Raw genomic sequence first — 13716 nt, 5'->3', positions numbered from 1 at the left:
TGAGAAGGATTGCAATCCTGGATCTAATTAACTACACATATACATTAGTTACTTGGAATCCGAAATGTGTCGGTAAGCCTTTTGCTGAGAAGGATTACAATCCTGGATCTAATTAACTACACATGTACATTAGTTTCTTGGAAATCCGAAATGTTTCGGTAAGCCTTTTGCTGAGAAGGATTACAATCCTGGATCTAATTAACTACACATATACATTAGTTACTTGGAAATCCGAAATGTTTCGGTAAGCCTTTTGCTGAGAAGGATTACAATCCTGGATCTAATTAACTACATATACATTAGTTACTTGGAAATCCGAAATGTTTCGGTAAGCCTTTGCTGAGAAGGATTACAATCCTGGATCTAATTAACTACACATGTACATTAGTTACTTGGAAATCCGAAATGTTTCGGTAAGCCTTTTGCTGAGAAGGATTGCAATCCTGGATCTAATTAACTACACATATACATTAGTTACTTGGAAATCCGAAATGTGTCGGTAAGCCTTTTGCTGAGAAGGATTACAATCCTGGATCTAATTAACTACACATGTACATTAGTGTCTTAGTTTACCACTGATGACGGAAATAGTTTGTAAACTTTTATGGATTTTAATTCAAATTAATTACAAACAAGATACGATGTCGTAAGTTTTTGTTTTCTTGAATGAACTATGTTATTCTGTTTCATTTTCAGTTTGGAAGCAGCACAATATACCTTTCGCGCTGTTTGGTGTGTTACACTTCCTGGGGTAGTTGGTTAAGTGTAACGGATTCGTTGTTAACTCCTGCTGTCACCAAACGAGGGCTGAGAAAGGACAAAAAAATTTCTCACGGACTGCCGAAATGTCGTCTTTGCTCATCACATGGTGTGGCCTCGCGGCTTCCGCCCGTGCTCACGTGCGAGACATCTGCTCAGAAAAACGAGATGAAAGAAAGAGGGGAGTGGTGACTGACTGAAATATACCTGTCTAGCTGCAGACTTCTTGGAATATCCCCCTGTGACGTTTTCTTTCCCACAGGGATTCTCTCCCTGCACCATGCAGGGTCGGACTAAAGAATTCTTACTTTTGCTTGCGCTTTTACTGAACTGTGTTAAATAACCTAAAAGAACCCATTCACCCTACAGACATTGGTGTACGGTTCTTCGCAACAACAATAAAAGGGTCTAGACGGTCTGAAGTGACTGAATCCGAATAAGTCCAGGTTTTGTTACTGAACAAGGACGATGCATGAGAAAATATATAGAAATGTATGCATCAAATCTTGTTTATAAACTCAGAAATGAGTGTCTTTCATGAGCCGTATAAGTGTTCCTGACAGTTATAGGACGTGGTCTAGGTTCTTAGAACAGACAACATAACACAAAACGTTTTCTTATTTGCTAGAATCTTGGCTATTTGTGATTAGCCCAGAAATTGAAATTAGCCCAGTGGTATTGAAATCCAATTTTTAGCCTTATAAACCTACTAACTTACTGTAAAGCCACGGGAGGTGGTTGTTTCTGGAAATGTTCCTGGTTGATTTATCCTACTGTCCTTCCTCTAGGTTTTTCCAGTTTGTTTAGAGGGCGCTTCGGTCACCAGGACTCTCACTGTACACTTGACATGCTCAGTTGAACAAGTGTAGCTCTAATGTTAGTTTTTAGAAGCTTGTTTTATTTATTAATAAGCCATGTTACATTCAGAGTAATACTTGTGTACTCAGTTACCCTTATACGTGACACATGCACAAATATGTATGATGTCACTTCCTACGTAATACTATACATAAAAATCCCGCGTTTAGATATTTGAAATATCTTTTAATGGCGTTTGTTCTTAAGTGGTGGCTACATTTCGAAGGGTATATAGTTTGTTCTTAAGTGGTGGCTACATTTGGAAGGGTATACAGTTTGTTCTTAAGTGATGGCTACATTTCGAAGGGTATACAGTATATAAACGTTTCTACTGTAAGAACAGAATAAATAAACTGGAATAATTTGTTCTCTCTCTATCTCTCTATTTATACGTGTGTATATGTGTATAGATCCACGTATGGGGCGAAGACACAGTTCAGTTAAACATCAGTTTCGAATTTTAATCTCTTTTGTTATTCGGTTAAATTAGATTACATTAAAGTTCGTTTGTAGTTGAACACAATGGACTATCTTTGCTCTCCCTATTAAAACCCCGTGTTCAGGCTTACCGTGGAGTCACTGAGGTTAAAGTGAATATAACAGGAATGGTGAATTACTATGTGGCTAAAAGAGAGAGAACATTAAAACGACAAACATCTGTTCACATTTATAATCTACGTAAGATAACGAGTGACAATTGAATCCTGTCTGATCCTGTACATGTATAGAGTTGTGTGTTACGGGGTCTTTCTCCTTCCGTTCGTAAGTGTTGATCAATGTGTAGTAATACGTCAGGATTTTAACAGTATTTTCACGTACAAAATGAAGAATATTGTGAGTGTATACGTACTGACAGCTCGTGCACCACTTGATGTCGTCCACCTGGATTTGTGACGTAGATTTAGTTACTCAAAGTGTACCCTACCTTACTGTGATGCAGTGTGAGGGTTTACACAAAGTGTACCCTACCTTACTGTGATATAGTGTAAGGGTTTACTCAAAGTGTACCCTACCTTACTGTGATACAGTGTGAGGGTTTACTCAAAGTGTACCCTACCTTACTGTGATACAGTGTAAGGGTTTACTCAAAGTGTACCCTACCTTACTGTGATACAGTGTGAGGGTTTACTTAAAGTGTACCCTACCTTACTGTGGTACAGTGTGAGGGTTTACTCAAAGTGTACCCTACCTTAATGTGATACAGTGTAAGGGTTTACGCAAAGTGCACCCTACCTTACTGTAATACAGTGTGAGGGTTTACTCAAAGTGTACCCTACCTTACTGTAATACAGTGTGAGGGTTTACTCAAAGTGTACCCTACCTTAATGTGATACAGTGTGAGGGTTTACTCAAAGTGTACCCTACCTTAATGTGATACAGTGTAAGGGTTTACACAAAGTGCACCCTACCTTACTGTGATACAGTGTGAGGGTTTACTCAAAGTGTACCCTACCTTACTGTGATACAGTGTGAGGGTTTACTCAAAGTGTACCCAACCTTACTGTGTTACAGTGTAAGGGTTTATTCGTTTTCTGTACGTGTGTTCAGAGAATAGAAGGAAACAAAATATTTAAAAACGAGTATGTATTAATACATGTGTAGAACCATTAATGTTAACAATTCTACCTTTCTTCACATACAGTTTTACATTAAAAGACAAGTAATTAAATCATAATAATAAATAAATAAAATAAATAAATATTATATTAAATGCCTAATAGATGACAGCACGTGCAACAAAACTTCCGCATTTTTTACGCTGTAAAAAAAAAATCGTGGATTCTTACCTAGAACAAAAATTAGTCAAATAATGACAAATAAATAGAATGTAAAATTCTTACTCAAAATGAAAATTCGTTATTTTAACAACTGCAAATAAAAGTTATAGAAGTTCCCGAGATATTGTGCTGACATGACTTACTTTTTTTATCCCTAACCTTTGTATACATACATAATTATATCACAAAGTTTGATCAATTCTAATAAAGAGCTGATATAAGTTAATAAATAATTATCTGGTCAAAATTTATGCCAAACAAACTGCCATGTAGGTAATTTGTCTCGACAGGAATTTTTCATCGTTTCGTAGTAAATTTATTTGTTTTTTTTATAATCTACATCAAGAGTCAGGTGAAATGTAGAAAGGACATTGTTATTTGCTGTTGTTGGATTGTCTTCATCCAAGTTGGAATCGTAGCTCAACTGTTTTAAATAAAACATATTTCATTAACTAAGACTATAAATAGAGTTTTCTGCTTTCGTCTCTTCCCTAATTCTGTTAAATTATTTTATAAAAACAGTTATTTGTCACAGTGGAAACTCGTTTTGTGCTGCCATCTCATAGTGAAAGTTATAACTACATTTGAAGACTTTTGAGTAATTATTTTCGTAAGTCTTACGAAACTGGTTTAGATTTCTTCAAATGTTAAAAGCATCCTAGATGGCTATATAATAAATACATTTATAGCAGTTTTATCAGCTAGTAAGGACAATTTTGAAAACTTGATATTGCAGTGTAAAATATATGAAGCTGGTATTTGTGTATGAAATATATATATATATAATATTACAGCGTAAAAATACAATGAAATATTTGAAAATAAATGAAATAAATAAATAAATGAAAAGTACAATATCGTGGCGTAAAATAACATTGAAATATTAGAGTGAAAAATATAAATCTAGACAAGAGTTTCTAAGTTAGTTTCGGTTCAGTTAAATGAAGCAATGAACGGAGAGAAAGTTCTTACGTTTCTTTCAGTTCACATTTAATTTAACTGACACATCTGTTGTCACAACAGGATGTTATATTTATCTCTTAATTTCTTTATCACATTTGTATGGACTGTTATAAAACGTTACGACTAGCTTATGTATATAAAGCAACAGTTTAATGTTGATCAATATTGAAGATGCGTGTGTTCCAAGATGTCACTCAAGTGACCAATGTCCTGGACCACGACACGTTTCTTTAAACTTAGACGTAGCCTAACATGTCGTCCTGCCGTAAAATCCCAACAAAACAACAAAAAACAAACATGAGGTACTGACATTATATTTATACATTTTCCAGATTAGGTTGAAAAAATAAATTCTGTTAAATATTTACATTTAACAAGGTTTGTTTTGAATTTCGCGCAAAACTACCCGAGTGCTATCTGCGCTAACCGTCTCTAATATAGCAGTGGAAGACTAGAGGGAAGAAAACTAGTCATCACCACCCACCGCCAACTCTTTCACCAGGGGGATTGGCCGTAACATTATAACGTTCCCACGGCTAAAAGGGCGAGGATGTTTGGTGTGACGAGGATTCGAATCCGCGACCCTCAGATTACGAGTCGAGTGCCTTAACCACCTGGCCATGTCGTGCCCAGATTTCACAAGGGCTGCACAGATTCTTTTACAGCTTAGTTATAATTGGACGGTGTAATTCAGATCGCACGATTGGACATTTCACGAAGAAGACGTCACTTGTTAGTGAACCAATCAGAGAACGGAGTCTGGAAGTTAATCACACAACAATCAAATCAAGTCCCAAATTATCTTTATTACATTTCATGGATAAGCTCGCGATTCCGTAAAATATCACAAATATAAAGTAAAAACATTAAATATTACAACTAAACATTACACGAAAGATAAACAACTGCTTTCTTCATCAAAAACACGAACCGAATGAATCATACCATTCGAATATAAGTTGCTTGCAATGGACGAACCATATCTCACTCACACACAACAATCGTTTCTTGACAAACGTTCGTAAAACAATCAAACGTTGCTAAATACAAATATAATAATAATATTAATATACATATTTTAATTGGCCACCTACATTTCACGACACAACAACAAGAGTAGAGATACAATTTGATATATAAATATATATCCATAACTGTATTTACGTTAAGACTGAGGTACAGTGGTGACAACGTTCGGTCGAGTGACTTAACGTATCAAAATATAATAAGATATAGCAAAAAAATGTTAATGTCATATACAGATCACAGGAGTGGACATACACACATCTGGAAGGGTTTAAAAAGAGTGCCAACAAAAACGAACGGCACAGTCGCGAAATGACGTAGTTGGTATTTAAACGTAAATATAAATATAAAGGTACATTTAATTAACACACGGGAAATTTATAACCGACACAGAAACTGCAGGTAGGTCTCTCATTAATCAAACCTTCTGCTTTTATTTGCAGTTTCTTTAAAGTTTAGATTTTATTTATTTATTGTTCGGATGAGTTTGAAGCATACCCAGTAATGTTGCCATCTGGCGGACATGTATAGTACTTCTGTGTTCTCTGGAAGGATGGACGAATATTTCTTAATATTTAATTAAATAACATTTGTAACAAGGTAGAGCTTGATCGTTCAGCACATAACTACACAGTAGGTTATCTATGTGTAATAAGGTAGAGCTTGATCGTTCAGCACATAACTACACAGTAGATTATCTATGTGTAATAGGGTAGAGCTTGATCGTTCAGCACATAACTACACAGTAGGTTATCTATGTGTAACAAGGTAGAGCTTGATCGTTCAGCACATAACTACACAGTAGGTTATCTATGTGTAATAAGGTAGAGCTTGATCGTTCAGCACATAACTACACAGTAGGTTATCTATGTGTAATAAGGTAGAGCTTGATCGTTCAGCACATAACTACACAGTAGGTTATCTATGTGTAATAAGGTAGAGCTTGATCGTTCAGCACATAACTACACAGTAGGTTATCTATGTGTAATAGGGTAGAGCTTGATCGTTCAGCACATAACTACAGTAGGTTATCTATGTGTAATAAGGTAGAGCTTGATCGTTCAGCACATAACTACACAGTAGGTTATCTATGTGTAATAAGGTAGAGCTTGATCGTTCAGCACATAACTACACAGTAGGTTATCTATGTGTAATAAGGTAGAGCTTGATCGTTCAGCACATAACTACACAGTAGGTTATCTATGTGTAATAGGGTAGAGCTTGATCGTTCAGCACATAACTACACAGTAGGTTATCTATGTGTAATAAGGTAGAGCTTGATCGTTCAGCACATAACTACACAGTAGGTTATCTATGTGTAATAAGGTAGAGCTTGATCGTTCAGCACATAACTACACAGTAGATTATCTATGTGTAATAAGGTAGAGCTTGATCGTTCAGCACATAACTACACAGTAGGTTATCTATGTGTAATAAGGTAGAGCTTGATCGTTCAGCACATAACTACACAGTAGGTTATCTATGTGTAATAAGGTAGAGCTTGATCGTTCAGCACATAACTACACAGTAGGTTATCTATGTGTAATAAGGTAGAGCTTGATCGTTCAGCACATAACTACACAGTAGGTTATCTATGTGTAATAAGGTAGAGCTTGATCGTTCAGCACATAACTACACAGTAGGTTATCTATGTGTAATAAGGTAGAGCTTGATCGTTCAGCACATAACTACACAGTAGGTTATCTATGTGTAATAAGGTAGAGCTTGATCGTTCAGCACATAACTACACAGTAGATTATCTATGTGTAATAAGGTAGAGCTTGATCGTTCAGCACATAACTACACAGTAGGTTATCTATGTGTAATAAGGTAGAGCTTGATCGTTCAGCACATAACTACACAGTAGATTATCTATGTGTAATAGGGTAGAGCTTGATCGTTCAGCACATAACTACACAGTAGGTTATCTATGTGTAATAAGGTAGAGCTTGATCGTTCAGCACATAACTACACAGTAGGTTATCTATGTGTAATAAGGTAGAGCTTGATCGTTCAGCACATAACTACACAGTAGATTATCTATGTGTAATAAGGTAGAGCTTGATCGTTCAGCACTGGCTAACTACACAGTAGGTTATCTATGTGTAATAGGGTAGAGCTTGATCGTTCAGCACATAACTACACAGTAGGTTATCTATGTGTAATAAGGTAGAGCTTGATCGTTCAGCACATAACTACACAGTAGGTTATCTATGTGTAATAAGGTAGAGCTTGATCGTTCAGCACATAACTACAGTACAGTAGATTATCTATGTGTAATAAGGTAGAGCTTGATCGTTCAGCACATAACTACACAGTAGGTTATCTATGTGTAATAAGGTAGAGCTTGATCGTTCAGCACATAACTACACAGTAGGTTATCTATGTGTAATAAGGTAGAGCTTGATCGTTCAGCACATAACTACACAGTAGGTTATCTATGTGTAATAAGGTAGAGCTTGATCGTTCAGCACATAACTACACAGTAGGTTATCTATGTGTAATAGGTAGAGCTTCATCGTTCAGCACATAACTACACAGTAGGTTATCTATGTGTAATAAGGTAGAGCTTCATCGTTCAGCACATAACTACACAGTAGGTTATCTATGTGTGTAAGGTAGAGCTTGATCGTTCAGCACATAACTACACAGTAGGTTATCTATGTGTAATAAGGTAGAGCTTGATCGTTCAGCACATAACTACACAGTAGGTTATCTATGTGTAATAAGGTAGAGCTTCATCGTTCAGCACATAACTACACAGTAGGTTATCTATGTGTAATAAGGTAGAGCTTCATCGTTCAGCACATAACTACACAGTAGGTTATCTATGTTGTAATAAGGTAGAGCTTCATCGTTCAGCACATAACTACACAGTAGGTTATCTATGTGTAATAAGGTGAGAGCTTCATCGTTCAGCACATAACCACAGTAGGTTATCTGTATGTGTAATAGGGCTAGAGCTTCATCGTTCAGCACATAACTACACAGTAGGTTATCTATGTGTAATAGGGTAGAGCTTGATCGTTCAGCACATAACTACACAGTAGGTTATCTATGTGTAATAGGGTAGAAACTTCATCGTTCAGCACATAACTACACAGTAGGTTATCTATGTGTAATAGGGTAGAGCTTCATCGTTCAGCACATAACTACACAGTAGGTTATCTATGTGTAATAGGGTAGAGCTTGATCGTTCAGCACATAACTACACAGTAGGTTATCTATGTGTAATAGGGTAGAGCTTGATCGTTCAGCACATAACTACACAGTAGGTTATCTATGTGTAATAGGGGTAGAGCTTTGATCGTTCAGCACATAACTACACAGTAGGTTATCTATGTGTAATAGGGTAGAGCTTGATCGTTCAGCACATAACTACACAGTAGGTTATCTATGTGTAATGGGGTAGAGCTTCATCGTTCAGCACATAACTACACAGTAGGTTATCTATGTGTAATAGGGTAGAGCTTGATCGTTCAGCACATAACTACACAGTAGGTTATCTATGTGTAATAAGGTAGAGCTTGATCGTTCAGCACATAACTACACAGTAGGTTATCTATGTGTAATAAGGTAGAGCTTGATCGTTCAGCACATAACTACACAGTAGGTTATCTATGTGTAATAGAGGTAGAGCTTGATCGTTCAGCACATAACTACACAGTAGGTTATCTATGTGTAATAAGGTAGAGCTTGATCGTTCAGCACATAACTACACAGTAGGTTATCTATGTGTAATAAGGTAGAGCTTCATCGTTCAGCACATAACTACACAGTAGGTTATCTATGTGTAATAAGGTAGAGCTTCATCGTTCAGCACATAACTACACAGTAGGTTATCTATGTGTAATAAGGTAGAGCTTGATCGTTCAGCACATAACACACAGTAGGTTATCTATGTGTAATAAGGTAGAGCTTCATCGTTCAGCACATAACTACACAGTAGGTTATCCATGTGTAATAAGGTAGAGCTTGATCGTTCAGCACATAACTACACACAGTAGGTTATCCATGTGTAATAAGGTAGAGCTTGATCGTTCAGCACATAACTACACAGTAGGTTATCTATGTGTAATAAGGTAGAGAGCTTGATCGTTCAGCAACATAACTACACAGTAGGTTATCTATGTGTAATAAGGTAGAGCTTGATCGTTCAGCACATAACTACACAGTAGGTTATCTATGTGTAATAAGGTAGAGCTTGATCGTTCAGCACATAACTACACAGTAGGTTATCTATGTGTAATAAGGTAGAGCTTGATCGTTCAGCACATAACTACACAGTAGGTTATCTATGTGTAATAAGGTAGAGCTTGATCGTTCAGCACATAACTACACAGTAGGTTATCTTATGTGTAATAAGGTAGAGCTTGATCGTTCAGCACATAACTACACAGTAGGTTATCTATGTGTAATAAGGTAGAGCTTGATCGTTCAGCACATAACTACACAGTAGGTTATCTATGTGTAATAAGGTAGAGCTTGATCGTTCAGCATTACAACTACACAGTAGGTTATCTATGTGTAGCAATAAGGTAGAGCTTCATCGTTCCACCACATAACTACAGTAGGTTATCTATGTGTAATAAGGTAGAGCTTGATCGTTCAGCACATAACTACACAGTAGGTTATCTATGTGTAATAAGGTAGAGCTTGATCGTTCAGCACATAACTACACAGTAGGTTATCTATGTGTAATAAGGTAGAGCTTCATCGTTCAGCACACGTTAACTACACAGTAGGTTATCTATGTGTAATAAGGTAGAGCTTTCATCGTTCAGCACATAACTACACAGTAGGTTATCTATGTGTAATAAGGTAGAGCTTGATCGTTCAGCACATAACTACACAGTAGGTTATCTATGTGTAATAAGGTAGAGCTTGATCGTTCAGCACATAACTACACAGTAGGTTATCTATGTGTAATAAGGTAGAGCTTGATCGTTCAGCACATAACTACACAGTAGGTTATCTATGTGTTATAGTAATTGAGCTTGATCGTTCAGCAATTTTGTACCACTACACAGTAGGTTTATCTATGTGTAATAAGGTAGAGCTTGATCGTTCAGCAACTCCATTGTAGGTTATCTATTATTGTAATAAGGTAGAGCTTGATCGTTCAGCACATAACTACACAGTAGGTTATCTATGTGTAATAAGGTAGAGCTTGATCGTTCAGCACATAACTACACAGTAGGTTATCTATGTGTAATAAGGTAGAGCTTGATCGTTCAGCACATAACTACACAGTAGGTTATCTATGTGTGCAATAAGGTAGAGCTTGATCGTTCAGCACATAACTACACAGTAGGTTATCTATGTGTAATAAGGTAGAGCTTGATCGTTCAGCACATAACTACACAGTAGGTTATCTATGTGTAATAAGGTAGAGCTTGATCGTTCAGCACATAACTACACAGTAGGTTATCTATGTGTAATAAGGTAGAGCTTGATCGTTCAGCACATAACTACACAGTAGGTTATCTATGTGTAATAAGGTAGAGCTTGATCGTTCAGCACATAACTACACAGTAGGTTATCTATGTGTAATAAGGTAGAGCTTGATCGTTCAGCACATAACTACACAGTAGGTTATCTATGTGTAATAAGGTAGAGCTTGACTGTTCAGCACATAACTACACAGTAGGTTATCTATGTGTAATAAGGTAGAGCTTGATCGTTCAGCACATAACTACACAGTAGGTTATCTATGTGTAATAAGGTAGAGCTGATCGTTCAGCACATAACTACACAGTAGGGTTATCTATGTGTAATAAGGTAGAGCTTGATCGTTCAGCACATAACTACACAGTAGGTTATCTATGTAATAAGGTAGAGCTTCATCGTTCAGCACATAACTACACAGTAGGTTATCTATGTGTAATAAGGTAGAGCTTGATCGTTCAGCACATAACTACACAGTAGGTTATCTATGTGTAATAGGGTAGAGCTTGATCGTTCAGCACATAACTACACAGTAGGTTATCTATGTGTAATAAGGTAGAGCTTGATCGTTCAGCACATAACTACACAGTAGGTTATCCATGTAATCAAGGTAGAGCTTGATCGTTCAGCACACTACACAGTAGGTTATCTTATGTGTGTGTAATAAGGTAGAGCTTGATCGTTCAGCACATAACTACACAGTAGGTTATCTATGTGTAATAAGGTAGACTTGATCGTTCAGCACATAACTACAGTAGGTTATCTATGTGTAATAAGGGAGCTTGATCGTTCAGCACATAACTACACACATAGATTATCTATGTGTAATAAGGTAGAGCTTGATCGTTCAGCACATAACTACACAGTAGGTTATCTATGTAATAGGGTAGAGCTTGATCGTTCAGCACATAACTACACAGTAGGTTATCTATGTGTAATAAGGTAGAGCTTGCGATCGTTCAGCACATAACTACACAGGGTTATCTATGTGTAATAGGGTGAGACTTGATCGTTCAGCATAACTACACAGTAGGTTATCTATGTGTAATAGGGTAGAGCTTGATCGTTCAGCACATAACTACACAGTAGATTATCTATGTGTAATAAGGTAGAGCTTGATCGTTCAGCACATATACACAGTAGGTTATCTATGTGTAATAAGGTAGAGCTTGATCGTTCAGCACATAACTACACAGTAGATTATCTATGTGTAATAGGGTAGAGCTTGATCGTTCAGCACATAACTACACAGTAGATTATCTATGTGTAATAGGGTAGAGCTTGATCGTTCAGCACATAACTACAGTAGATTATCTATGTGTAATAGGGTAGAGCTTGATCGTTCAGCACATAACTACACAGTAGATTATCTATGTGTAATAAGGTAGAGCTTGATCGTTCAGCAGCATAACTACACACAGTAGGTTATCTATGTGTAATAAGGTAGAGCTTGATCGTTCAGCACATAACTACACAGTAGATTATCTATGTGTAATAGGGTAGAGCTTTGATCGTTCAGCTACACAGTAGATTATGTGTATGTAAGGTAGAGCTTGATCGTTCAGCACATAACTACACAGTAGATTATCTATGCTTATTTTTCTTCTCATCACGGATATCGAAACTTAAATTTTCGCGGTGTGGTGAGAAATAGGATAAGGCCTGTCATGAAACAAACAATATGGCCACACAATTAGAAGTGTTTTTACAATTTAGTTTTGATATGCAATATTATCACTTATTACTAATTACATGTGTATTACTTATACTAATTAGCCTTCAGTATTAAGTAATGTGTATGGTATGTTTTCACAATTCATACACTTAATATCGTAACTATGAAATAACCATTAAGGTCTTTGTTATATTTAATCGTGTCCCATTTTTCTCTAAAATCATTCGTTTGTTAGTGGAGAAGATTAGTTACGGTTGGTTTATTACAACCAATCATAATCCAGATGGATTATTAGAGCCAGTCATAGTCCAATTAGGTTATCATAGCCGATAGTATTATTACAATTAATTATAATCCAATTGGTTTATTATAGCCAATAAATGTTCAGTTTTGGATTATTATAGCCAATAAAACTTCAGTTTTGGATTATTATAGCCAATAACAGTTCAGTTAGATTATTACAGCCAATGACAGTTCAGTGATTGATTTGAAGAGAGCAATTTTAGTTTGATGAACAAGATTAATATTTTATTTCTTTATAACTTTAAATTTAAGTTGAATCAAAACTACTTCAATAATTATGTTTAGATTTTACGCAGTTTACGTTAATAAACATAAGGCACTGTTTTATCTTACACTTTATCAATATTGACGTCACAACACTATCTTGCTACGACGAAACAACGTGAAGTTATTCCAGACGAAGAAACTTTAGAATAGTCCCTATTGTAAATCTAAATCTCTGAGGTAATTAGTTACATTAATTTCTTTTATTTATAGTCTGAAACATCAAAAGATTTAAATATCGAGCATATAAAGATCTTTAACGTACGTTCCGGAACGTATATAGAGCTCAGTTGATGTGTTCAGTTGATGTGATTTGACAAAATAATTAAATTTAAATGTTTTCTACAACTACAATGTCGAATATTCATTTGCTTTATCGCAAAGCTACACAATAAGTTATCTGCCCACAGAGGGAATCGAACCACGGATTTTAACTTGTAAATTCCACTAACCCACCGAGGAAAGTTGGAACAAGAGAAAATATTTGGAAGTTATAAAAGTGCGGACAATTTGATTTTAATGTAAACCACTTGGCACGTGAACAATATAAAACAAACACACAACGTTAGGTGTGTAGGGGAAAACAGGTGGCTTCCTCTAACAATCATTATATTCAAAATATTCTATGAGGACAGATCGATT

The 13716-nt window shown here is 36.1% G+C and overlaps 1 protein-coding gene across 1 annotated transcript in view; it reads left to right on the top strand.

The window, feature by feature from the left end:
- Nucleotides 1-845: 845 nt before the first annotated feature.
- LOC143241762 (trissin receptor-like) overlaps nucleotides 846-13716 on the top strand; it is a 57608-nt gene continuing 44737 nt past the window's right edge. Inside the window, exon 1 of the mRNA XM_076484983.1 lies at nucleotides 846-947. Coding sequence (XP_076341098.1) covers nucleotides 846-947 — 102 coding nt within the window. The remainder of the gene's footprint in view (nucleotides 948-13716) is intronic.

The sequence above is a fragment of the Tachypleus tridentatus genome, unplaced genomic scaffold, assembly GCF_004210375.1.
Source record: "Tachypleus tridentatus isolate NWPU-2018 unplaced genomic scaffold, ASM421037v1 Hic_cluster_1, whole genome shotgun sequence".
Taxonomy (NCBI): domain Eukaryota; kingdom Metazoa; phylum Arthropoda; class Merostomata; order Xiphosura; family Limulidae; genus Tachypleus; species Tachypleus tridentatus.
This window is presented reverse-complemented; position numbering and strand designations above follow the sequence as displayed.